The 26,371-nt window shown below is 55.5% G+C and overlaps 3 protein-coding genes across 4 annotated transcripts; all 3 read right to left on the bottom strand.

Annotated features, from left to right (window-relative positions):
• Positions 1 to 587: 587 nt before the first annotated feature.
• On the bottom strand, positions 588 to 12,459 carry LOC102090361 (alpha-2-macroglobulin-like protein 1). Its single transcript, XM_065039773.1, has 22 exons — positions 12,189 to 12,459; positions 11,485 to 11,674; positions 11,019 to 11,181; positions 10,857 to 10,909; positions 10,404 to 10,424; positions 9,772 to 9,925; positions 9,212 to 9,296; positions 9,026 to 9,125; positions 8,500 to 8,614; positions 7,602 to 7,711; positions 7,289 to 7,453; positions 6,536 to 6,769; positions 5,742 to 5,799; positions 5,513 to 5,658; positions 4,695 to 4,832; positions 4,014 to 4,232; positions 3,461 to 3,551; positions 3,264 to 3,345; positions 2,600 to 2,825; positions 2,394 to 2,523; positions 1,701 to 1,822; positions 588 to 1,262 (listed from the first exon to the last, which is right to left on the bottom strand). The coding sequence occupies exons 1-22, from the start codon at positions 12,260 to 12,262 to the stop codon at positions 1,245 to 1,247; spliced, it is 2,694 nt and encodes an 897-aa protein (XP_064895845.1). The 5' UTR covers positions 12,263 to 12,459; the 3' UTR covers positions 588 to 1,244.
• A 685-nt stretch (positions 12,460 to 13,144) lies between these two features.
• Positions 13,145 to 18,483, bottom strand: LOC102085102 (1-acyl-sn-glycerol-3-phosphate acyltransferase alpha). The gene is made up of 6 exons (XM_005508269.3): positions 17,891 to 18,483; positions 15,585 to 15,718; positions 14,748 to 14,923; positions 14,516 to 14,611; positions 14,210 to 14,282; positions 13,145 to 14,039 (listed from the first exon to the last, which is right to left on the bottom strand). The coding sequence occupies exons 1-6, from the start codon at positions 18,076 to 18,078 to the stop codon at positions 13,804 to 13,806; spliced, it is 903 nt and encodes a 300-aa protein (XP_005508326.2). The 5' UTR covers positions 18,079 to 18,483; the 3' UTR covers positions 13,145 to 13,803.
• Positions 18,484 to 19,115: 632 nt separating this feature from the next.
• Positions 19,116 to 23,710, bottom strand: PRR29 (proline rich 29). Of its 2 annotated transcripts, none has more exons than XM_021295593.2 (6): positions 23,600 to 23,710; positions 23,020 to 23,146; positions 21,802 to 21,920; positions 20,400 to 20,575; positions 20,191 to 20,258; positions 19,116 to 19,633 (listed from the first exon to the last, which is right to left on the bottom strand). In XM_021295593.2, exons 1-6 carry the CDS (start codon positions 23,675 to 23,677, stop codon positions 19,602 to 19,604), a joined length of 600 nt encoding a protein of 199 aa, XP_021151268.2. In that variant the 5' UTR covers positions 23,678 to 23,710; the 3' UTR covers positions 19,116 to 19,601. The 2 variants fall into 2 exon arrangements, with proteins under 2 accessions (XP_021151268.2, XP_005508327.2); XM_005508270.3 differs by having other exon boundaries at positions 19,121 to 19,633; positions 20,191 to 20,261.
• Between the last annotated feature and the right edge of the window lie 2,661 nt (positions 23,711 to 26,371).

Genomic DNA, 26,371 nt, shown 5'->3' with positions numbered 1-26,371 from the left:
GTGCCATCTCCACCCTGTCTCATTGCCTGGAAGCTGAACACCAGCTGGGACACAGGCTGAGCTGCCCCTTTCCATCCTAGTGGGATCCTGGGAAAGTTGAGGCACCTCCACAACAGCTCCACAGTGTCCCCAGTGCATCCCCTGCTCCAGGGTTCTGTAGTCCCCTTCCCTTTGGGGACATGGGGACAGGCAGAGGCAGCGCTGTGGGAAGCCACAGATGGGCTTACCCCTTTCCCATGGGCTCTCAAGTGACCACAGCTGCTGTGCCCACACCTGCCCTGCTTGGGTGTTGCTGGATTTGGCTCACCCCCCTGCTCCTGCTCCATGGGGTGCTGGTGTCAGGAAGAGGATGGTCCCCACCACCCCCATGGGGACAGGAGGGAGGAGCGTGGCCCTAAGCCCATCCTGCCAGCCCAGGATGGGACATGGGTCAGTGCCCCCTCGGCATGCCGGGAACAGTTCAACCTGATCGGTAAGCTCAGGGCCGGGGCACATGGAGCCCTTGACAGGATGCAGTGGGGACCATGAGCAGGTGGCCAAGGGGACATAGATGCTTCTGCCGTCTGTGCAATGAATACTCTCTTTGGTTTGGTCTCAGTTTTTTATTCAGCAAAGCAAGGTGAAAGTACAACCCCTCTGACACATCATCAAGGTGGACAGGAACAATGAGTCCCTAACATGAAGTCTATTTTGGGACAGAGAGCTGGCCTTGGTGAAGGATGGTGAGAAAGAGCCTGAAAAAAGGAAGCTTTTGTGCAAGAAGGACACTTTTTTGTTTCCACTTCCCTTATTCCACTTGCATTTTTCTTTATTTTTCAGGCTGGCAGAGCAGGGGTCAGCCTGGCTGTGCTTGGGTCAGCTCTGAGCATCGTCTCCATCCCCGGCCATCAGGCTTACATTGATCTCCAGAGGCTTTTTGTCAGCTGGGGGTCATCTCACCTGCCCTGGTCCCCTCTCTGGGGGGTCACACTGGCATTGGTTCAAGGGAAATCACGACCGCTTGGGCAGAAAAGCGGCTGCTCCCAGGCAGCCCTTGATCCTCATGGGCTGGCAGGGCTGCTGGAGAGCAGGATGGGGTTTGGAGTCCTCGTCTCAGCCGTGTTGCTGCAGGTTCCTTCCGGGTCAGGTGAAGGGATAGGAACAGGGATGAAGTGATAGGAACAGGGAGAGGTGCCAGTCCTCTAGACCATGGCTGTCTGGTGGGGTCAGGAGCACAGGGACAGCCAGGCAGCTGCAATTTTCCTTCACATCACTTGTGGAGCCTTTAAAACCAGGAATACAGCATGTGTGAGGCCATGCCCAGAATCAGCCTGCTTCTCTCTGTCCCAGAAATGTCCCCCCTGCCAACACACACCCCACCTGGACCCTGTTCCCACCAGCAGCTCTGATGGCCCAGGAGAACCCAGGGCTGTCCTTGGAGTATCTCCATGCACGCTGTGATGAGGGCAGCAAACTGAACATTGCACAGCCAGCAGCCTCAAATCTACCAATATCACCCCAAAACGGAAGGGAAGACACTGTCCCACCAGTGGTACCCAAGCAGGGACACAGTCTCTCCCCTTGCTCTGGGTGCTGATGCTCTCCTGCACCTTGCAGCACCCACTGGCACCATCCAGCCTGGCTGAGGGACAGGGAGATGCTCTGCTCTAGGGACAACTCCTTTGGGTGCAGAACCTCTTCCAGAACCTTGCTCTGCTCACCTGCACCATCAGGAGTTTTGTCTCAGTGTCCACGTGCTCCTGGGCTGACACCGTGGGCATCTGGGTGCTGCAGAGCTCGTCAGAGCTCAAGGCCTCGGCAGTGACAGTGATGTTCATCTTCCCTATGCATTCAGATGGGGGACATCACTGTGACATTGCTCCAGGGACTGGCTCCAGCTCAGAGCCATCCCGGGGAGCTGGGAAAGGACGAGGAGGATGCAATGGGTGCAATAGGACCGGGAAATGGAGGGAAGAGGCTGGAGAGTGGAGAAGGCAAAGAGGTGTGGGTGGGTGTCAAGAGGATGGACCCAACTCTGTTCAGTGGTGCCCAGCGCCAGGGTGAGGGGCAACAGGTAGAGACACAGGAGGTTCCACCTGAACATGAGGAGAAACTTCTTTCCTTTGCAGTTCCAGAGCCTGGACCAGGCTGCCCAGAGCGGCTGTGGAGTCTCCTGCTCTGAGACATTCAAACCTCTGGACTGATCCTGTGTGATCTGCTCTGTGATCCTGCGTGAGCAGGGCTGGGCTGGGGATCTACAGAGGTCCCTCCAACCCCAACCACCCTGTCATTCTGTGAGAGGGAGCTGGGAGGGGGAGGAAAGGATCAGAAAAGCAGTGACAAAGAAGAGTTTTGCAAGGACTCCCACTGCTGGGCTCTCCCCCTGCCCCAGCCCTTTGCTCTTCCTTCTGTACCCAGGCTGGTGGCTCGCACGTTCCACTGGAAGGTCCTCTCTTCATCCGCGCAGACACAGCCTGTGTGTGGCCCCTGGTCCGTGCCTGCCAACACCTCCAGCTCCATCGACTCCACCAGCGTCACCCGGACCTGCCAAACCATGGTCACAGCTCCTTAACCCCCCGCCAGACCCCCACCCCAGGGCCCCCTCCCCAGCCCCGCTCACCTGCAGGCACTGCCGCAGGTAGTTGAAGACGGTGGCCATGAGGGTGAAGGCTTCATGGCGGACCACAGTGTAGGGCAGGGCCAGCTCCACGAAGAAGGGCTTGAAGGCCGTGAGGGTGGTGGCCGGGGCCAGCCCCAAGCCCTGCGGGGACATGCAGAACATCCCGGCTTCCCACTTGGTGATGGCATCGGGTACTGTCACCGTCAGCTCCGCAGAGCCGCCCTCCCTGCAGAAGATGGATGGACCTTGCAGGCTTGGTCTGATGGGCAGAGCCAGCAAAAGGAACATGCCAACCCCCATCCTCTAAGTCTTGGGGATCATCGCTGGCCATCACATGCTCGGCGATGGGCAGAGGTACCATCTCTTATCTATTACAGCATGCCCTCCCTCCTGGACTCAATCTGCCCCAATCTGTCACAGGATTGGTGCTGAGGTCCAAGGAAATCACAGAGTAGTTTGGGGTGGAAGTGACCTTCAAAGCTCATCTAGTCCAACCCCTTGCCATGAGCAGGGACATCTTCAACTAGATCGGGACTGGACATGTCTCAGTGTCACTCGTGGATACGTGGACACCGAAGCAGAGGTCTGGGCACTGCACCCAGCGGTGAAGCTGATGCAAAAGGGCAGCCTCTTGGCTTGAGGGATGCTGGGGCTCTTTACTCACCCCACAGGGACCAGCTCCCACAGCCACGTCCCCAAGAAATCCGTCTGCATCCCTATGTCCCGCTCATCCCTCAGTTTTCTTTCTGCAAACAGTGGCACGAGTTGAACTTCCTGCCAGAAGGGATGGGAAGGGACAGGGTGTCCCCACCTGTCCTTCTGCAGCCACCACAAAAGCTGTTAGAGACTCTTTCCACTTGCCTGGGGAGTACAGAAAGCTGTCATCTTCATCGAACTGCATGTACACTTTACAGCCCAGCTGAGCGTTGGTGACGGCTTTCAAACCTGCGTCCTGCAACGTGACGTGTGAGAGAGAACAGCACCACACTGAAGCCCAGAGACACCCAAACTCCTTTCCAACCCTCTCTGAAGCATGAAACAGTCCTCCCAAAGATCAGGACCCCCAATCCAGGAGCACAGGAGAGGAATATCTGTGCCAGGGAAAGCTGCTCTGCCCCCTCAGTTCCCTTGGGCTCACTGCCAGTGGGGGATATACGCCCCCCAAAAAAGCAGAGCAATGCCAGGTCAATCTACATTATTTACTCCAAGCCCAGATTTGTGATTGGAAGAGCAGAAACACCACTGTGCCTGGACTGACAGATGCAATTCACATATCTGTCCTGGGCTGGCAAAGAGAGGGGCAGGAAATGTTATTTGGGGGGGGTGTAAAAGCACAGATGTGGGTGCCCCCAGCACCTTGAGTAATCCTTCATGGGAGGAAGAGGAGGATGAGAGAAGGCTGGAGGGCTCGTACCTCTAGCAGGTTGTAGGTACTGGGTTGGGGCTCGGGCGCCGGCACCTCCCTGCGCCACAGCCTGCGGCGGCAATTTCTCCAGCTATTCCCTGGCACGTCAAAACAGTTAACGGCTGGAAGTTGTAAAATTATGCCAGACAACCCTGTCCCACTAGGAGGTAAATCATATTCTTCAGAATAATATCTGGCTTCAGAAGGCGTCGGGATGAATTCGTAGACCTAAACCAAACCATGAACTTCAAGTGAGAAAGACGTGAGATGCTCCTGGCCCAGATCCAACCCTGTATGTCTCTGGCATCACCCTGTAGCTTCTGCAGGTGCTGCTGCCTGCCCCTCCAGAGGGACCCATCCCTGCCCCATCTCCTCTCCTCCCCTAGAGCTTCTCACCACCCACATTCTGTTTTCAAGATTTCCACCCCAAGAGGCACCACAGAGTGATTCTGCAGCTCAACCCCCCACTCAGCAAAGCACCATCTCCCCTGCAAAGCCCCAAAGTCCATGGGTGGCAGGGGCTCAGTGGGGGCTCCCAGACACCCAGCTCCCACAAAGTCCCTACCGTCCTCCCCTAAAATGGGTGACAGTGGAAAGAAGCTGCTGACCCCATACCTCAGCAGTGAGTCCCCTGTGAAGGGCTCCTCATGGAAAAGGACCAGCCCAGCACTGAGGTTACTCCAGACTCACCGTGTCAGGGCTGATCGTGCCCTTGGGACCGTGTTCATCCATGGCATAGACAGCACACAGTGCGCCTGGGGCAGCCTGCACCTTCAGGAGGAGCTGGGAGCCCACCAGAGCCCTCTGCTCCGAGAAGGACAGATTGACCTGGAGAGAATCAGAGAATATCCTGAGTTGGAAGGGACCAACAAGGATCATTGAGTCCAACTCCTGTCCCTGCACAGGACAACCCCAAAGTTCACACCATGCGTCTGAGGGTGTTGTTCAATCAATTCTTGAGCACTGCCAGGCTTGGAGCCGTGACACCTCCCTGGGGAGCCTGTTCCAGTGCTCCAGCACCCTCTGGGTGAAGAAACAGAGAGGGGAAGCCTTTGGGTTAGGGGAGAGGGGAGGTGGTGCCAGAAAGGATCTCTGTGCTCCAGCCTGACTCCAAATGTCAGTGGAGGAAGGAGAGTGAGGACTGAGATCACAGCCAGGAGATGATTCACAGCAGCAACAGGAAGGGCAGAGGAAGAAAAACCCTCCCTGAATGGAGAGTCTGGGACCAGCCAGTTGCAGGGGATCAGAGAATCACAAAATAGCTTGGCTTGGAAGAGACTTAAAAGCTCCTCCAGTGCTCCCCCTGCCATGAACAGGGACATCTTCACCAGCTCAGGTTGCTCAGAGCCCCGTCCAGCCTGGCCTGGGATGTCTCCAGGGATGGTTCATCTACCACCTCTCTGGCCAACCTGGGCCAGGCTCTCACCACCCTCAGGGACAACAATTCCATCCTCATGTCCCACCTGAGCCTGGCAGCAACTCCCCCGACTCCAGCAGCCTCTGCTCACCTTGCTGGGGAAGCACTTGTCCACCTTGAGCTCGGTGCTGTCAGCCACCATCTCACCGCTGGGCAGCAGCACGTAGCCCAGCACCTTGGCTGCGGGTGCCAGCTTGAGACCGATGGGCAGCTCCAGGGAGAAGGAACCTCTCAACCCTGAGCCATGGGACAGGAGGGGAGATGAGGACCAGTCATGGAGACCAGAGCCCTGCACAACTCATGCACACCTCAGGACCTACCAGCCTCAGCAGGCAGCTCTTTTCTGAGGACGGTGACAATGGTTCCCTTGGCCAGGACCTGCAGAGGGGGAGATCACAGAATCACAGAGAATGATATGGGTTGGAAGGGACCTCTGTAGATCCCCAGCCCTGCTTATGCAGGGTCACAGAGCAGATCGCACAGGTGGGCCCAGGGGGTTTGAATGTCTCAGAGAAGGAGACTCCACACCCGCTCTGGGCAGCCTGGGCCAGGCTCTGGCACCGCAAAGGAAAGAAGTTTCTCCTCGTGTTCAGATGGAGCCTCCTGTGCTTCAGTCTGTGCCCATTGCCCCTCACCCTGGCACTGGGCACCACTGAACAGAGTCTGGTCCATCCTCTGACACACATCCTGAGATACTTATCAGCATCAATAAGATCCCTCTCAGCCTCTTTTCTCCAGCTGAACACCCCCAGCTCTCTCAGCCTTTCCTCATCAGAAAGATGCTCCAGACCTTGGTTCCCACACCCCAGAGATGGGAACCACGAAACCAATGCTGAGTGGAGAACGGGCACCAGGAAATGAGAGGAGGCCACGGAGGATGCTCAGGGACAGACTAACAGAACTGCATCCTGCAGGAGGGATGGAAATGGTGCCCCATGACCTGACAGCTCTGGGGTCCATCCCTGAGTCCTGAACTCAGGAGTACTTGCCCAGGGCTGGATGGAAATGGCTTCTGCTGAAAGGGAAAGCTTAACCCATACCCTGGACAGGCTCATTCCCTCCCCTGAGCTCTGCCCTTCATGCAGTCTCCTGTCTCTCCCCAGATGAAGCTCACCAGGAAGACCATGTCCAGGCTCTGCAGCTTGAACCCCAACTCTTTCTCATCAAGCGAGTAATCCACCCAGAACTTCTGGGGCTGGTCACAGGGCAGCTTATTCTTCAACCTGCGGATCTTCATGAAACTTTTGCTGTCCACAGAGAAGGGATACAGGTAGCGAATGACAGTTTGATATTCGGGATACTTGTCGTCTTCTTGCTCCGAGGCTGCAGAGTCGTCCTTGAGCTCACCCTGAGGGGTGGAAATCAAGGTTCTCAACAGCAAAGATCAGCTCAGCAGCAGAGCACAGACAGGGTGGAAAACCACTCTGCAGCTGAAACCGCCACATGCTTTGCTGCGACATCCCTGCAGGAGCCAAGAAACGCAATCCAGATGTGCTCAGCAAGCAAAAAATGGAGCTGCATGCCATAACGGGGCCTGAAGGATCTTGAAATTCAGCAGTGAAGTACAAAAACAATAATGCAGAGACAGGGAATTAGAGGAAGAAGGTGCAGAATGCATCAAAAGTGAGAGCAGCCCTTTTTCCCAGTGCAGGAGGAGCAAGGAGGGTGCTGGGGTCTGTTGTGTCAGACGGGCAATCGAGGTACTGAACGGGGCTAATAAATACACAGAGCTCCTTACCACAGGATGCTGTGGGTGCAAAAGGACCAAACAGGGTCAAGGGGACACTGAAAGATTTTGTGTAAGAAAATGTCCGTGATATTTACTAAATCCAGGATACCTGGAGGGTGTGGGACACGGGTCACTTACACGCATCACAATCTCATCATTCCAACCAGAGGTGTCCAGCTCGAAGAAGGCTCTCCCCAATCCATCTGTAACCAGGGTTTTATTTTTCTTTTCTCCTCCAGCTTTAACTACAAGCAGGAGCTCCGTCTCCTTCAGGACAGAGCCGTTGGTTCCCTTCAGCAGCATCTGCAATGGGAGAGAAGGGGAGATGCCCTGGGCTGGGCATCATCATCCATGGGAAAGAAGAGGGGAGGGGTGGGAGGTCGAGGTGAGCAGGATTGGGCACAGCAGAGTACAAGGGGAGCCCTGTGGGGTGCAGGGACTCCCCCATTACCATCCCAGTGTAGGGGATCCCCGGCTTGTAGAATTTGTCGTTGTTTTCAAAGGTGATCGCGACCGTTTCATACATAACCATGCATTTTTTGGTGGCTGCATGCCGCATCCCTGCAGAGAGGAGTGGGAGATGAGAGGGACACTCAGCAGTTTGTCCTGGTGCCTGCTCTTCAATCCCATCCCATCCCATCCCATCCCATCCCATCCCAACCAGACCATGCTGGTGCATAGACCCAGTCCAGAGGCGATGGGCCAAGTTTGCAGAGCACAAAACCACACTTGTTAGGCAACAAACACCAAAATATAGTCCTCAGGTGTGACGGGAGCTGTAGTGTGAGCAGGAGCATGCTCAGCTAAGATCTGTATGCTACCAGAATACCCAGGTATACCCCCAAAACATCCCTTTTAATGGCTGCAAGCAAATAGGAGAGGCTGGGGATCTGACACTCACAGTTGCACTGTGCTTTCTATGTGTCCCTAAGGATGTGCTGAACAAGATCCCAAGGCAGACAGTGACTATTTACAACTAGATTCAAAGACAGAAAGACCCAATAAGAGAAACACAATCTCCCCGGTAGCTCTCCAGGCACTCATCAAGCACACGAACTAGTCTCAGAGCAGCAGAATATGGGGAAGATGGATGATGGAGCGATATCCTGGGGTGGGATATTGGAAGGGAAAGAAACTCCTGATCAGCCTTCAGGACCTAAGGGATTGCTCCAGCAGTCAGAGGTAGAGGAAAAAATGACACCAAAGCAAGTAAGGGCACAGAGCGGCTGGTGCTTGTGGATGGGAAGGAGAGAGACCCTGGGGACACCCAAGCAGAACGGTTGTGCCACATCCTCCAGGTGCCACAAGCCCAGGACATCACCGGGGGCTGTTGGCACAGCTGTGCTCACCAGATCCCTTCTCTATCAGCAACGCCTTGGCGGTGAGCCAGTTCTCGTAGTTGAAGTTGGTCAGGTTGAAGGAAGCCGCCGGGACCTCGGTAGAGAAGCAGCCATTCTTCCCCGTCTGAAGGAAAGTCATCCACATTGGTATCAGCCCCATGGCAAGGCCCTTCAGTGTCATCTGCTGTCATCCTTGGGGTCCCACTCACCCCACTGCTGCTGCCTCCCTCCATCCTGCCCTGCAACTCTTGGATCCTGCAAACTTGTCCCTCCCAAGGCTGGTACCGTGCTCTGCCATGCAGCTGATTGTCCCATTCCTGTCCTTCCTGACCCAAGGATCACCCCAAGAGTCCCCGCTCGGCTCCTCTGCCCTCTTTGGGATGACTCTGGCTTTGTAGCACTTTCACACAAGAGCTGGGTCACCTGGTGATGCCTGAATGATGCACCCAGCCATCATCAGCCCAAGCACCCCAAGAGGAAGAAACATTTCCAGGACCACTAACCATGTGCCACCTTCTGCTTCTGCTGCCCTCACCTGGCCCCTAAACTCTGCACAGATCTTCGTACCGTCCCATCTGTGGAACTGGCACATCTTGCCCTTAGCCTTTCCTCGGAAAGGTTTCCCAGATGGATACCTGTTGGGAGGGAGCAGGAAGGGGAGGGGATGGGGAGGCTGTTGGGGAGCAGCCAGCCTTGCTGCTGGGGCTGCTCTTCAGCTCACCGCCCGCAGACGTCCAGCGGGATCTTCTCGTCCTTCACCGTCACAATGTTGGGCAACTGGATCAGCACTTTAAAGCGGCGCATCCCTGTCCAGGGAGACAAATGGGGAAGAGGATAGAATCATGGAATGACAGAATGATTTGGGTTGAAGGGACCTTCCCAGCTCCTCCAGTGCCACCCCTGCCACGAGCAGGGACATCTTCACCAGCTCAGGTTGCTCAGAGCCCCGTCCAGCCTGGCCTGGGATGTCTCCAGGGATGGTTCAGCCACCACCTCTCTGGCCAACCTGGGCCAGGCTCTCACCACCCTCAGGGACAACAATTCCTTCCTCATGTCCAGCCTGAATCTCCCTCCTTTAGTTTCAAACCATCACCCCTTGTCCTGTCACAACAGGCTCTGCTCAAAAGTCTCTCCCCATCTTTCTTCTCAGCTCCTTTGAAGTACAGAAAGGATGAAATACTGAATGGGATTGTGCCCATTTCTTCCTTCGGGAGTTTCTTGCCACCCCACGTGATGGCTCCCAAACACTCTGTGTGTAGTCCAGTTTTCTTCCCCACGCACCATAACCCTGCACGCTGAAGGAATGTCTCTTCTCCTCCACAACGATGGTGTACGTGCCCAGGTCTGTGTCCGCAGGCAGTGAGAAGGACAGGTCCACAATTCCCTGCTGCGGAGTCACCTCCTCCCACTCCGCCACGCTGTTCCAGCTGGGATCCTGCACACAAGGACACGTGGCACCAAGACGGGTGCGTGGTGGTGGTGGATTGACAGCCTCAAGGACTCAAGCCACCCTGTGTATCCTCACAAGAAGCAGAGGTTTTGCTCTGCCATCGCACTCAGAGCAGCCCCAAGGGCATTACCTCTCCAGAAGGAAAATTCTCCCCCCGAGGCTGTGTCAGCCAAGCTCCAGCCTGGCTACAGCAGCCAAAGCTGCCAGGGGGATCCTCCAGCCTGGAATGGGAGCTTAGGGGGTTCTCCAGTTTGGCCAGTGCCCCCATCTTGCAGGACAGCAAACTGATCCCCAGCACACTGGAAATGTGTACAAGGAACCCAAGCCCCTTCTTGCTCATCCTTGTAACTGCAGTGGGGTTGTCCCTGTCACCGCTCCCTTGTCCCCAGCACCACACACACGTGCTGGGGCCCTTTGCTGCTCCCGAGGGAGCTGGCGGACTGGCACAAGGGTGACAACTCACCTTCACAGCCACCAAGGGAATCTGCGAAGAAAGAGGGAGGAAGCATTTAGCACGATCAAATACAGAGGGCTAAGTAACGATGCCGCATTGTGCAAACAGCACTAGCTGTGAGACTGGGGCTGCCAGCACTGCCTAACACCTGGAACCTAAAACCAGCGGGTGTAACAATGGTGCATAAAAGCTCCATGTGAGATAAGGCAGGCAGAGTGATGGTGCCAAGGGAAATAATTAATCTCCTGTGACAATACCAAAAGCCAAGAGCTGTACCCTGGGTGCTCAGGATGGGGGTGCTGGGAAGGGTTGTGTGTGTGTCCCCACCCCATGTCCCTTCGGTGTTTGGGGGATTCTCTCCCCACACTCATCATGACACTGAAGGCAGTGACACTGGTGCCATAACTGATCATCTTGGGCATGTGGGGATCCCACCCCCTCCAACCCCCAACCTCATCTCACCTCCCTGTTGCTAGGAGCTAAGTTTGGATCCAGACGCACAATTCGAATTTTCACTGGAGAGAGCAAAGGCAGGAGCAGGAGTGAGCAGTAGGGCCTGGGACCCAAATTGGAGGATTCCATTCCAAGAGCCTGTGAGCTCTTCGAGCAAGTCCTGTCCCTCACCTGTTTGTCCAGGCCTGTAGACATCCTTGTCTGTCTGCACCAAGGTCCCCGGCGCCAGGAACTTCACCAGAACTTGCTTCTGCTCAGAGACCTGCAGGGAACCTCCCTCGATGGAGATGTGAAGATCCCAATATGCATAGTTCTGTTCAGAAGGGGGAGAAATCTGCCCCCAAGGAAACAGCAGAAATGGTTGGATGCCAGTGAGTCACCACACCTGTCCTCAGTCATCACCACCCCATTGCCCCATGAAGGCACCAGGGGACTGGTGTTGGTGGGAACATGATGCAGATACAGCCCACGGGGTCTCTGTATACACACCATGTCCTTCCACTCTTCAGATCACTTGTTGCCCATCCAGGATGGACCCCATGTCCCCACCCAGTTCCCCCAGTGCAGCTCTGGTGGTGGGTAGGGGAGGGACACCCCTTACCCAGGTCCTCAGCCCTGCCATGGGGCCATGACTCACGTTGGAAAAGCGGGGCCAGTTCAGCTGGAGGATATCGCTGCCCTGCACCTCCAGGGTGACGTTGGGGACATCATGGCTGCTGGCCAGGTGGAGGGTCACCCGCACCGGCTCGTCCAGGTCCATGAGGTGGATGTGCACTTTGCCCGTGTACGGGTAGTAGAACGTAGAGGGGATAAGCACCATGTAGCGCCTGGGGAGGGGACACCTTGATAGTGGAGGAGAGCAGGGACCCACCACCAAATCCCAGTGCTCCCCTCCGCTCCAGACTCTCAAGCCGGGGGGAACTTGGGTTTTTCCCAGCCCTGGGTGTACTTTGCAGGGCTACACCACCCAGCTTTGCCCCCATCTGCCCAAGGATGCTGGTCAGGGCACAGTTCTTTGCCTAAACACAGAGTCACAGAATCGTTCTGGTTGGACAAGACCTTCAAGATCATTGAGTCCAACCATAACACCTCGGGAAACAGCCAAGGGGTCACTCTGCAGAGGGAGAAAAGTCTCTGCTCATCCACTGCCTTGCGTGCAAGGTTGCACCTATACCAAACCAGCCCAGAGACACCAGCCCCAAGCGTTAAGTCCTCTATGGGGACAATCCACCACCCCAAGCATTTCCACCCCGAGCAGTGACCATAGTCGGAGTGAAGGTTGTCACTGAGACCAACCACCGCCCCACCAGGTATGGACAGGCAGACATGGAGAGAGCTTACGGCTTTGCAGATGCTCCAGCTGCAAGGTAGAAGATGCAAAGCAGCAGGCAGGGCAGGGTGGCTGCAGACCCCATGCTTGGAAGACCAGTAGAAGGTGCTCCCAGAGTCCCCGTGCTGAGTTTTCTTCTTCTTCTCAAGCTTCCAGCTTTCCGCTGGCAGCAAGTGAGGTCTCTGGTTGGAACCCAGCCATCCAGCCAGGACAATGTTTAACCACCCAAAACAAGTTTTGCTGTGTTCAAGGCCCTGGGCAGCCAAACCACACTCCGTGGTGGTGGGACCGCCGAGCCAGTTTGGAGCTGAGAGACTGAGTCGCACATAGGGAGCTCTGGCAGGAGGGAAGGGAATAAAGGGCACCTGGGAAATGAGATCCTCCATGTGCATGCTGCCCTCAACCATCTCCACCTGACATTTCCCAATCCAGTCAATTGTTACTCAAGGGAAGCCAATCTTATGTGGCTGATATTTTTGCCCAGTGGTATCCAGCTGGGGGGATAGTTTCCACAGTTCTGCAGAATGTCCTTCAGAATGAGCCAGCTGCTCCCAAGAGCAGGAACGATGCCAAACCAGAGCACTGCACTCTTCTTTGGCCACAGTTTCGTAGAATCATAGAGTAGTTTGGGTTGGAAGGGGCCTTCCCAGCTCCTCCAGTGCCCCCCTGCCATGAGCAGGGACATCTTCACCAGCTCAGGTTGCTCAGAGCCCCGTCCAGCCTGGCCTGGGATGTCTCCAGGGATGGTTCATCTACCCCCTCTCTGGCCAACCTGGGCCAGGCTCTCACCACCCTCAGGGCCAACAATTCCTTCCTCATGGCCAGCCTGAATCTCCCTCCTTTAGTTTTAAACCATCACATTCATGTGCAGTGATACAGGCACCCTGCATGGCTATAAGGGGATGGACCCCCTCCCCATGATCCCCTCAGCCCCTGAGGCGCAGGCAGGACACCATGCACACACACCACCAGGTACAGACTGTTTAATCTTGCACCTTTGTCTCATAGATCAGCATGAAGGATGCTCTATCCACATGGCAATGCACCCTGGACCTCCTGTCCCCCCCCGCACTGTGCTCTGGACCTCTCCCCAGAGGTGACTGCATCTGAACAGCATCACCAGCTTGCAGAAGCCTCTGGAAGAAGTGACCCAGCATGACCATGGGTGAACCCCCCTGCCAGTCACACCATCAGGGGTAAATCATAGAACCATAGAATAGTCTGGGATGGGAGGGACCTTCCCAGCTCCCCCAGTGCCCCCCCTGCCATGAGCAGGGACATCTTCACCAGCTCAGGTTGCTCAGAGCCCCGTCCAGCCCAGTCTGGGATGTCTCCAGGGATGGTTCAGCCACCACCTCTCTGGCCAATCTGGGCCAGCATTTTACCACCCTCAAATAGTGCAACAAACCCCAAACCCTGCCCATCACATCTCTCCCCGCTACCCAGTGTGCAGGCAGGGTGCTGCCTGGTGCCCTCCTGCACTGCTCTGCTTCCCCTGGCACCAGGGCACCATCCTGCTGGACCTACCAAGTCTGGTGGACACATCCACGGGGACAAAGAGACAGCATTGCCCAGCCTACGGTTGTGCCACCTCCCTCATGTCCCCAAGGGGCTCAGTCCTGCTGCCTAATTGCTGGCCCTGCTTGTGTCCTTGTCACACTGAAGGCTTCTCGTCCCCCTGCCAGCACTGGCTCTGGTGCAGTGGGGGAGCTGCTCAGCATGATGGTCCCCACGGTGACCTGCAGACATCTCAGCAAAGGCATCAGCCATGGCCTGGCGGACAGTCTCTGTCAGCTGGGGGACATCCTTGGGACTCAGGCCCTGGGTTTCTACCCTGGGGAGGATTCGGATGGTGCACGTCCCTGGAGAGAGAAGAGAAAGGCCAGGGATGCTCTTAGATGAACCCACCAGCATCCTCCACCGCCAGCTGCCTCCCCACACCTTGATGTCTCACAAAGAGACCTCCAAGCACCACCTGTGTCATCCCCACCACCAGCCCTTCTGCCAATGGGGCTTCTTGTCCATAGCTTACCAGATGTGAATTTCTTATCCTTGGAGCTGAAGAAGTCCCAGTACGGGGAGATCACAATGGGGATAATGGGAACCTGTAGGAGATGGAGAATCAGGGGTGTCCTCCATATAGACCCCATCCCCAGATGGGACCCCAGCTCCTGCTGTACCTGCTTCAGGAGGTCCCTGTCCCCTCCCTGGGTCCTGCACAACACTTGTCCCTGGGGACTGCAGACCCCAAAACTTCCTAGTGTCCCTATCCTGCTGCCCCAGGGTGCATGCCCACCAAACTCCATCAAGGGCAGGTGGAGGGGGACGATGGCCTCACCTGTGCTTGCACGGCCAAGTGGAAAGCCCCGCGCTTGAAGGGCAGCATGGATTTGTCCCCATTCCTGGTGCCTTCAGGGAAAATCAACACTCGGAGCTGCATGGAACAGGGAGAAACATGATTGAGGACCTTGACCAGGGCACCCTAGCACTTGGTATGTCAGTCCTCCCCATGCCGCCCTTGTCCCATTGGTGTTTGCTCCTGACTCGCCCCTGCTGCCTGCTCCCCTCACGTTTTCACGCTGCATGGTCCTGGCTGTCCGGGAGATGACACAGATCGCATCTTCTGTTTTGTGGCGGTTGATGAAGATGAAGCCGCTGAGCCAGCAGGCCCACCCCACGATGCCCATGTAGACGAGCTCCTTCTTGGCGATGGGCACGCAGCGGTCAGGAAGGAACTCCACCATGCCTGGAGGATGGATGAGAGAGAAAAGGATCCATTCCTGCCCAGGGGCACCCAGAACCAACCAGCCCTGTGGCTGCAGTGACACGGCATCATCTTCCATTGTCCCAACCCTCTCTCTGCAGCATACCCATAACCATAGAATCATTTAATTGTTTTGGTTGGAAGAGACCCTAAAGATCATCAAGTCCAACCATAACCTAACTCTAGCACTAAACCATGTCCCCAAGAACCTCATCTATGCACCTTTTAAACCTCTCCAGGGATGAAGACTCCACCACTGCCCTGGGAAGCCTGTTGCAATGCTTCATAACACTTTGCATTAAGAATTTTTTCCCCAATATCCAATCTGAACCTTCCCTGGTGCAACTTGAGGCTGTTTTCCTCTCGTCCTATCACTTGCTACTCAGGAGAAGAGACCAACACTCTCCATGCTCCAACCTCCTTTCAGGTAGTTATAGAGAGCAATAAGGTCTCCCCTCAGCCTCCTGTTCTCCAAGGACCTGAGGTCCTGTCCCACCAGCTATTCTGGCCAATGCCTACCATGCTGTCCCATGCAAATCCTGGTGCTGGTGTCACTGGGACACCCCAGGGTGAGCCTGGTCCACCCTTGCAGCACCTCAATGGTTGTCCATGCAGTGATGACTCCCCCATCCCTTGCACGTACCCATGAGGTCAATGGTAGCTTGGTGGTTGCAAACCATCACATAGGGCTCCTTGGTGTTCAGATTCTCAGAGCCACACACCTGCATCTTGATGCCATATAAGTGTTTGAGAGGCCGGATGGCAAAACGCAGGAGCCTAGGGCAGAGGGACACACGTGGGGAGCACATCAACACAGAGGAGGCATGGCTTGATTTACAGCCCTTCACATTCACTTAGGGAGCAAGATGGACCAGGCTAGATCTGGTCTACATGAGCAAATAGTCTGTCCCAAGGTGGATCTGTGTTCAGTCTCGTGATGCTTTGCTTTTCTAAGCACATTTGTGCTCAGAGCTGTCCTCATAACCATCCTCGAGGTGGAACCAGCTGCTCTTTCAGTAGAGAAAGTCCACGTTGGAGTTTCTGATGAAGAAGAGCAGGCAGCACAAGTTGGTGCGTAAAGAAGAAGCAGGTTTTCTGATATCCAGGGGTGATGGGAAAGCAAGAAGAGAGGGGTGCAAGTCACCAAGCATTAAAGATGGGCATGCAGAGGAACAGTCTTGAGTCAGACAAGTCTACAGGGATGCAGATGTCTCCAGGGACTGTCCCTCCAGAGCGGGCACCAAGCTTCGTGCTCTAGGTGGAGGGGGAAGAGAGCAGGGAAAGGAAAACCAACTCAGCTTCATTCATTGGAGGAAAACACGAAGAACAGCATCACTGGACCCGAGATGGAGGTTTTTCCGTCGGTGCAGATGGAAGGAGGAACAAGGAGAAGTGGTGTCACCATCCAGGGAGGGTTGGGCAGGAAGGGTGACATCAGGATGGCAGTGCTGATGAAGGGGGACACTCAGCATGAGAATAACAAGAGGAATGGAAGGAGGATGGAGCAATGGGGATTGCAGCACCCATAGTGGAGATAAAAAGCTGATATGCTTTCGGTGTTGAAATGGGGCACTCTCTAACCTACAGCACAGAGAACACCTGTGCCAGGGTCCACATCTCTGGCAGTGACTGGTCCCAGGGAGCCCACAGGGAACAAGGCAGGAGACAGGGCTGCCAGCAAGAGCTCAGCACCACATACGGATGAGAAGTTTGGGAGGAGAGAGCAGAAGCAAACGCAGAAGGATAAGGAGGCACGATGATGCTTAGAGGATCCATTGTATCAGAAGACCACCCATTCCTTGGAGACATAGGCCCAGAGATGCCTGTGTCTGCAGAGAAGTAAAACACTTATGGCAATGCCCCAAAGCCAGGACTAATGACAGGAATGTGCTCCAAGCCAGAGGCTTTGGGATTTGGAGGTTGGGGAGGAGATGGAGCTGTGCATGCTTCTCCGGGGGAGGATGGCTTCGAGGTATCGGTGGGACAAGATAAGGTAGAGGTGGGACAAGATAAGGCAGCGTGAGTCACCGCTGCATCACACCAGGTATTTCCGCTAATCTGGAAGCGTTTGTGCCAGGGCTCAGAGCAACTCTGGAGCATGAGCACAGCATTTCTGCACAGGATGAGTGACAGAGGCTACACATGGACTGATAACATCAAACCTCTGACCACACTCCTGCTCAGGGCCCAAAATCCATCAGCACAAATACATGATGGCTTGAGCTCAGTAAATACCACAGGCTCTGACATTTGTCACTCTGACATAATTATATCCCTTCTGGTATGCTATCATGCCCAGGAATCCAGCAACAAGATTGCAACGCCCTTGAAAAGCAACCAGATCTTCCTCCCACGTTGCACAGTGATGTTATCTCAGCTTCCACCACCCCTGAGCAAAGCTGACAGCACATGACTCGCCAGGACATGACGGTGCCATCCCCAACAGCTGCTGGCACTGGGACATCCCAAACTCCCTCTGCCAAAGGACGGTCCCCAGGGTTCCCGCTAAGCAACACCTGGCTGCCCTGCCAGGGACACAGCGATGGGTGTGCGTTCGCATCTGCTAATTTTCTCGTCTCCAACCTTTGCCAAAACCCCCATCACCCACCCAACTGATGACCCAAACATTGCGATGGCCAGGAATCATCCCTTTTATGCCACTTCACCTTCCAGCCAACACTAGTCCCAACCCAGCTTGCCATCTCCATCATGTCCTGGGGCATGTCCAGCACCTCCTCACCACACCACAAGACGCAGATGCACCCTTTGTTGCCACAAGGACATGACCACAGCCTTCACTGTGGCCCCAGGGCTCAACCACTGGCCATAACATGCTGTGGGTATGCCCAGAGCAGGAGATATCATGTCCACAAGACCACATGAGCTCTTCCATCCCAACCAAGCCCCAGCCATCTCCACATCAGAAGAATATCCCCAGGCCATACTCACTTCATGTTCTCCACGGAGCGGCCCCGAAGGAGAGCCAAGGGGAAGAGGACAGTGGCCATGACCACGAGCCAGCAGTGGAAGAAAGCCATCTTGCAGAAGTAGTGGAAGGTGGCATTGTACCGGTAAAGCAGCAGGGCTGCCAAAGGGAGGAGGAGCAGTAGCCCATGGAGCAGGACCATGTCCATCATGCTGCCCCGGCAGGAGGATGCTGGGGACCTCAGCCCGTGTCCCCGGGAGCAGGAGGAGTGGATCAGGGAATGCCGAGGAGCGTGGCAGGTGACTCAGGTGTGTCACCAGAGCAGCAGGTGGGTGTTTGGGGCTAGTCCAGGGGAAGGTGCTGTGTGCATCTCACCCTGTACAGAAGCTTGAGGATGGACTGGCTCAGACTTTTGAGCAGGGTCTGTCATGATAGGACAAGGGGTGATGGTTTTATACTAAAAGAGAGGAGATTCAGGCCGGACATAAGGAAGAAATTGTTGCCCCTGAGGGTGGTGAGTGCCATGGTCTCCGTGCCACCAGCTGAAGGATGCCCCAGTTCCACTAGCGTGACTCAGAGAAGGCTCCAAGGGTTGCTTCCACCATGGGTGTGGCAATCCCCATTGCTTCACCCTCCCATTCCTCTCCTTATTCTCATATTCAAGCTAAAATTGGGACATATCTTGAGCCCACCCTTCCTGTCCACCCCTTCTCCTGATGACTCCTCCTTCTTCCTTTTCTGTCCATATGGATGTGGAAACCCTTGTGCACCAGCCTGGTTTCCCATCGAATTCAGCACAGCTTTTGGGCAGTCTCCTTCCCTTCTTGCTGGAGATGTGCCTTCATGCTGCAACCCAACAGAACTCTTCTGCTCCACATTTGGAGCTTCTCCTCCAGCTTCAGCAGGAGCCAGGCTGAGTTTTGCTGCCTGTGCCAGTGCACAGCTCAGCCCTGGGCTCAGGAAGGATAAAACCTCCTTTCCATTAGGATCCCAGAAGACAAACAGGGCAGGACTCATACCCACTGGAGGCAGAAGGAGGGGATTTAGGGTACAACTGCCTGGCTACAATCTTTCCTCCAAATCCCTCCAAATCCCAAAGCCTCTGGCTTGGAGCACATTCCTGTCATTAGTCCTGGCTTTGGGGCATTGCCATAAGTGTTTTACTTCTCTGCAGACACAGGCATCTCTGGGCCTATGTCTCCAAGGAATGGGTAGTCTTCTGATACAACGGATCCTCTAAAAAAGAAAGATGTATGCTCACACCCCACCTTTACCCTCCCAGCTCAAAGGGAACCCTGCATTCAGGCAACGAGCCAGCAGTCTGATAATTACAAATGCTTAATTAGTGACAGCAGGGTGCTTTCTTAACAAAGCAAATTAATTACAGGCAATGTGCTGCTTTGAGATCTGAAGGGATTAATGAAGACCAGGGCCACCTGGGCTGCCAGCACCCAACTATGGGGACACAACACAGCCTGTTCTGCAGAGTCCTCATGGTTCGGCAGAGACATATTGTCCAGCCAGGATCGGGGTGTCACCAGGGACAAGCCTGCAGAGCATGGAGATAAAGCTTGTCCCTGTTTGGGGTCATGCTGTCAGCTGGGGTTTGGTAACAGGCTTTGTGACACCCCAAAACTTATAGGTATCATGGAGCACCCATGCTCAGCACCTGCAGGATCTTCTGGGGTTGAGGGCTAGGATGTGCAGGAGAAACCATCTTGGGAAGCATGGAGCTCACAGCCTCTCTGCCATCATGTCATAGTACTCTGCGGAGAGAAAGGGGGAGCTGGAGGTTGTGCACCCCCAGGATTGCATGGAGGGAGGGACAGGGAAGGCTCAGTCTTTGACTGGGGGCTGCCTGGTTGATGCATAGAATAATTTTGGTTGGAAGAGATCCTCAGGATCACCAAGTCCAACTGTTAACCCACCCCTGGCACTAAGCCATGTCCCTGAGAACCTCATGTCCGTCTGTCCAGCCCTCCAGGGATGGTGACTCCAGCACTGCCCTGGGCAGCCTGTTCCAATGCCCCACAGCCCTTTGGGGAAGAAATTTTTCCCAGATCCAACCTCAACCTCCCCTGGTGCAACTCGAGGCCGTTCCCTCTGCTCCTGGTGCTTGTTCCTGGGGAGCAGAGCCTGACCCCTCCTGGCTCCAAGCTCCTTTCAGGCAGTTCAGAGATCAGAAGGTCTCCCCTCAGCTCCTGTTCTCCAGCTGAACCCCCCACGTCCCTCTGACCCATCAGACTTGTGCTCCAGACCCTTGAAAGCACAACCGAGGGCAAGACGTCCCTTGTTGAGGGACATTGGTAGAACATGTCATTACCTGATGCTGGTGGAACGTTGGCTCCCACGGTCCCCGTGGCACTGGGAGGTGGAGGGGGGGGCACTGCACTGCTGGAGGGGAGCAAGGACAGAAGTAAGTGCTGACCTGGTGTTGCTCCTTGTGTCCCAGCTTGGGCTGGAGGTCCCGCTACACCAGGGGCCGTGGGGGCACCGTGCTGGGTGGCACAAAACAGTACCCTCATTACTTACACCTCCCCATCCTCAGCTAATGAGCCTGTGCCCAGGTGCCGCACAGCCACCAGTCCCCGATCCTGCACCGGGACCGGCCATGGCAGGACGGGAGCAGGACTGGGATAGGGGATGTAGTGATGATGGAAAACCACAGCCTCCTCTTCCTCTGTGGTCTGCAAAGGCATTGCCATCGCCTGCGGAGAGGAACAAAATACAAGGTTGTGCTGGGCCCCTTTTGGCAGCATCTCCATGGGGAGCTGCTCCCCAATGCACCAGTGAGAAGGTTCCCAGGGGGCGATGGCTGCGATGCCACCAGCACAGCGCAGCTCTGCCCTGGTCTGGCTGGGTGGGTTCTGTCCCACACAAACCCCATGGTCATCCAGCACGGGAACCCAGCTGCTGGGGACACGGGGTGGTGACAGTCCCAGAGCCAGGACTTCAAAAGGCTCTGGGGAGACGTTATTGTGGCTTTTCTGTACTCAAAGGAGCCAAGAAGAAATATGGGGACAGAGTTTTGAGCAGGGCCTGTTGCGATAGGACATGAGGTGTTGGTTTTAAACCAAAGGAGGGAAATTTAGGCTGGACATTAGAAAGGAATTGTTGCCTCTGAGGGTGGTGAGAGCCTGGCCCAGGTTGGCCAGAGAGGTGGTGGATGAACCATCCCTGGAGACATCCCAGGCCAGGCTGGACGGGGCTCTGAGCAACCTGAGCTGGTGAAGATGTCCCTGCTCATGGCAGGGGGGAACTGGGGGAGCTGGGAAGGTCCCTTCAACCCAAACCATCCTCCAGTTCTATTAAAATGCTGCTGGGAATTGCTCGTTTGCTCCATCTGCTGACATGTGACAGGGTCCAGTCTCGACCAGCACGGTGAACTGGTGGGCACTGGGTGGGCAGCATGGAGGGTGTGTGGCTGCATTTGCCAGCTGGCAGCAAACGAGGCAGCTGCCCACAGCCCAGCTCTCGCCCCCACCGAGAAAGCAGCATTTGTTTCCCCACCAGGGAGATGATATGTTTAATATGCTTTTGGTTCAAGATGAACTTTCAAATGAAAACCCTCACAGAGACATGATAACAGCGCTCAGCCTTGCCGCTCGGCTGCCCCAACCACAGGGAGGGTCCTGGCTCTTCCCAGACAGGCTAAATCATCTCCGAGCATCCTGGATACAATCTGTGCTGACAGAGTGGGGAGTGGGGAGTCAAACCAGCACAAAGAGCCCCCAAATGCCAAGAGGCTGCAGAGCCTGGAGTGAGACGGGTGGAGACCACCCAGCTTCTGTGCCCAGATGGGTCCCAGGCTGTGCCAAAGCCCTACACGAGCATCCCGCTCACCTGCGCAGCTCTGGAAAGGTCCCTTTACCCAATTTTTTGGTCCTTTTTGGTCCCCTGGTCTCTTTGTCCATGCAGCATCTCTGACCCTTACCTGGGCAGCGGCTGGGGATGGCCCGAACCCGAAGGACGTCAGCGCCGATACAGCCAGCCTGTTCATCACCACCTGGTGCATTTGGGAGTTTTGAATCATCATCAAATCGATTAAATCTGCTGGAAAGTAAGGAGTTCTGCGTCAGAGAGAGATCAGAGCAAGGGCACAAGAACAGCAGCCGTGGAATGAGTGCCTGGGGTGGCACTTGGCAGCACCAAGGCTTGTCCCTATGCCCAACCAACGGGAATGAAGCCAAACTCCCCCCACCCCAATTTGGAAGGCCCATGTGGCACTTAAAAATTATTTTGCTTGGATAAAGCTTTAAAATAGCCCTATTCCAGCCTTCTTCTTATTTGCAAATGTGATTAAACATCTGGTCTGGCTTGCTGAAGGCTGCTCACAAAAGGTGATTAGTGGTGCTGGAGGCATTGGACTTTCCGCCCATTCGGAGGAGAATCGCTGTGGTCCTGGCAGCGCTCGGCGGCTTGGCAAGCTCTGCCTTGGCACCGGCTGGTAGAGCCGGTGTTTTGGGGGTGTCATCCTGTGGGGTCAGCTCTGCTTTGCACCATGTCCCACCCGGGGGAGCTCAGAGACCCCCCAAGAGGGCAGGGCCTGTGGCTGGACCGTGGAGGCTGCTCCCATCTCCGCTCCCAGATGCAAGCACCTGTGGAGCTGGATGCAGGAGAGGAGCAGGTGGGGGATGCTCTGCACAAAATGCTGGGACCTGGAGCAGCCGTGCACGTACAGGTCAGTGTCCCTGTCCCTGTGGCTGGATGCTCAAGCCGTGTCACGGCTGTTGAGAGCAATCCGGCTGCAGGGGAAACACAGCGTCTGGCTCTGCATCCCCATCAGAACATCCCCATTTGCCGCAGGCGTGAAGTTCCTCTGCAAAATGCCCACAAACCTGCTGGAGCAGCTGCCTCCAAGATCAGATTAGATCCAAGACTGGAGTTCGGAGAAGGGCTACGAAGCTGGTAAAGGGAATGGAAGTGGGATTTAAAAGAACAGCCCAAAACCATTCCCCGGGAGTGTCCTGGTGTTGCCCAATCCAGCCCAGGCTTCAGGGTGGGTAAAACCACCTAAAATCTCATCCCATGGAGCAAAGCAGCCATGGAATCACCGCCCTGCGAGGCTGCAGAGTGGGTACAGCCCCCCTGCCTGCCCCTCACCCTGAAAAAGCTGGTTTTAACGCTGACCTCTACATCTACCATCACGCACCTCCCCGGACTTGCAGGGGTCCGGCGGGGGGGCCCAGGGCAGCCGCAGTCCCAGGAAGCTGCTGCAGGATCATCACCGGCTGTGGGGACACAGGCACAACCCCACGGGGACATCGCTCGGGTGGGAGCTGAAAGGCAGGAGGGGAAAGAAGGAAAACCTCAGGGATTTCCCACTTTTGGTTTAATTCAGTGCCCTGGCAGCGCGGCAAGAGGGCAGGAGTGGGGAGAGGGGCAGGTGGCGGGGAGCAGAGCAGCGCTGGCCCCAGGGGTGGGAGCCTGGGAGGACGGGGGAGCTTGCAACAACCCCCAGTTTTTCAGGGTGCAGCCCTGCAAGCCTGGGTGGATTTCACGCCTGGCAAGTCCCCAACGCTGGGCACATGTCCCTGTGAAGCAGTGGCCTTCTTAGGGAAGGGGGACAGGGGGGACATTTTGCAAAAAGCCCCATCTCAGAGCAGCTTTGCTACTCCAGATCCCAGTGACCCCCAAAACCCAACCTCGGACCCCCTCTCCACCCACTCTCCCCATGTCCCCACCCTGTCTATCCCATAAATCCAGACAGGGAGCTTCTCTCTGGGGCTTACCCTGTTGGGGACGATGTAGGTCCCTGCTGGGGTGTCCCCCCAGGCCCCATGGGGGTCCCCCGCTGTCCCCACCTCCATAGCTGGGGCAGGCAGAGCTGCAACAGGACTCGTTGCTATAGCTGCTGGGGGAAACAAACCCTCCTGGTGGTTTGGCCGGGGAGGAGCGTCACTGGGCTGGGTTTTCCTGCAGTGTGTCCCCAGGACCACAGAATGACAGAACAATTTGGGTTGAAGGGACTTTCAGCGCCCATCCACTGCCACCCCTGCCATGAGCAGGGACATCTTTACCAGCTCAGGTTGCTCAGAGCAAACTCATTGCAGTGCAAAACCACTTTCTCCCCCCAAACAGCCCAACTTCCCAGTGGCCTCAGGTATCTTTCCTCCACCTCCACTCGGTGCATTTCCCCAGACTGCTCTTCTGGATGATTATTTTTTTTCCCTCATCAATATTAAGTCCAAAATCTGCCATCCACCCATAGCACAGTTCTGGGAATTCTTCCCAGGAACCCAGCCTGCAGCCAGTGGGAACAAATCTCCCCAAAACCTCCTGTCCTGCCCCCAAAAAAGCACCAGAGACCCCTCCAGATGCCAGGGGAGGGGCATTGCCTTTGCCTCCAGCCATTGGCTCCAGTCGGGCTATTTTCTGCTTGATTAGATTTTGCTCTGTGTTCCTAACTTCTCCAAGCCCCTCCAGATTGTTCCTCTGCCTTTTGTTGTAACTCCCAAATTCCCGTTATTTGCACATTTAATTACTGTTGCTGATTACCCCCTGCTTCTGGCAGAGCCTGGCTCACTGGTGCTAATATTGTTCTTGTGTGCAGCAAGGATTCAAGAGGCGAAGGGCTGAGTAGCGTGAGGAAACCTTCTGCCAGCAGTAGGACAACAAGGGGTCCAGGGGACATGCTCTGAATGTCCCCAAGTCCCCCCTGGCACCCTCAACCCCTTTTAGGGCTTTATTAGCTGCCCTCTGGTACAACCCACATCCCTGATGCCTCTTGTGCAGCTTTGCAGGTCAGGGCACAGGCTGGGGGCTCAGCTGCAGGCAGGGACAGGCAGCGTGTCACCGTAGGCATGTCCCTTTTTAAGTTCCCCAGCACATTTGTCACACAGAGAGAAGAAATTGTTCCCCAGATCCAACCTCAACCTCCCCTGGTGCAACTTGAGGCCGTTTCCTCTGCTCCTGGCGCTTGTTCCTGGGGAGCAGAGCCCGACCCCCCCTGGCTCCAAGCTCCTTTCAGGCAGTTCAGAGATCAGAAGGTCTCCCCTCAGCTCCTGTTCTCCATCTGAACACCCCAGGTCCATCAGCCGATCTTCATAATGCAACGCAAGGAAAGTTTAGCATCAACAAGCTTTGGGGAATTAGTTGAGGAGCAGAGCAGGGTCATTAGGGGCTTGATGGTAGGCCACAAGACTGGGAACACTGGGATGGTGATGCATCAAGCCCGGGTGAGCTGTGCTGATATTGCCCAGCAGCAACAACTCACTGAGCTGCCCTCTGATAACTGGGAGAGGGCAACAAGGTGAGGGTGAAACCCTTGTGTCATCCCCCTGCCCTGGGGACATGTCAGAGCCAGAGAGTTCCCCAAGCTGAGGAAACACAGGCAGGAGGCAGCAGCCTTGCCCAAGGCTCGAGGAAGATGAAGTAAGCATGACTGAGGCAACACATCCCCCCCATCATCACTGCTGGCTCCTAAGTGTTATCAAAAACCAGTTCAGAAACCAGTTTGTCATTGCACATGAAGACAAATCCTGGATACGGAGTGGCAGCCTGGCAGCTGCTGTCCCCTATGCTGTGTCACACTGTCACACACAGCCGCACACCTCTCGGGGATGCTCTGTGGGTTCATAAGGACCAGGGGGTGGAAGCATCTCACTGTGAAAGCTGGTTGCAAAAAGTACCACTTTCTCCTTCAGGTGGTCTCATGCTGCTGGTGCTTTGAGTCCCATCTGCCCCAAGCCATCATCCAGCCGCCATGCTCTCCTCTTATGCTGACTTATCCTTTGCAGGCCGTTTCCTTCCCCAGAGCCCAAAATAAAGCAAGAGGTTGTTGGTGAGGGCTGGAGACACCCCACTTCCTTGCCATAAGGTGGGATGGAGGTGACACAATTAGTGATTTCCAGCCCTCTGTAAATGAGCATTTGCCACTTGCTAAAAGATAATTGTGAGTGACTTCATTTGCTTTGGAAAGGGCTGAGTCATTTGTAATTATGGACACAAACCAGCAGCAATCCCAGGGCTGGTGTCGGGTTAATGGGAACACCCGTAGCTGGAGGGCAGCCTGTGGGGACCTGTCAATATGGAGCCCTCCCAGCCACCAGTCCCCATCATCCACAGCCGTGCATGGCTCTGCTGTCGCCCCAGAGCAATATGCATGAGGGTAATCATAGAATCATTGAATCATTTTGGTTTGAAAAGACCCTCAAGTTCACCAAGTCCAACCATTACCCCACTCAGGCACTGCCTCATGTTCTGAGAACCTCATGTCCGTCTGTCCAACCCTCCAGGGATGGTGACTCCAGCACTGCCCTGGGCAGCCTGTTCCAATGCCCCACAGCCCTTTGGGGAAGAAATTGTTCCCCAGATCCAACCTTAACCTCCCCTCGTGCAACGAGACTGTTTCCTCCCCTATCCCATCCCCTCCAGCCAGCAACCACTGACCCCACCACTGTCACCATTGCATAACCATGTGCTGGTCCAGGCAGGAGCCCATAGGGGTTTGGGGGGGTCTCAGGCTGGCCAGGATTTGCAATGCAGGGAGTTTGACCTCATTT

This window comes from Columba livia, chromosome 23 (genome assembly GCF_036013475.1).
Source record: "Columba livia isolate bColLiv1 breed racing homer chromosome 23, bColLiv1.pat.W.v2, whole genome shotgun sequence".
Classification (NCBI taxonomy): Eukaryota; Metazoa; Chordata; class Aves; order Columbiformes; family Columbidae; genus Columba; species Columba livia.
Note: the sequence above shows the minus strand (reverse complement) of the source record. Positions and strands in the feature narration are given on the sequence as shown.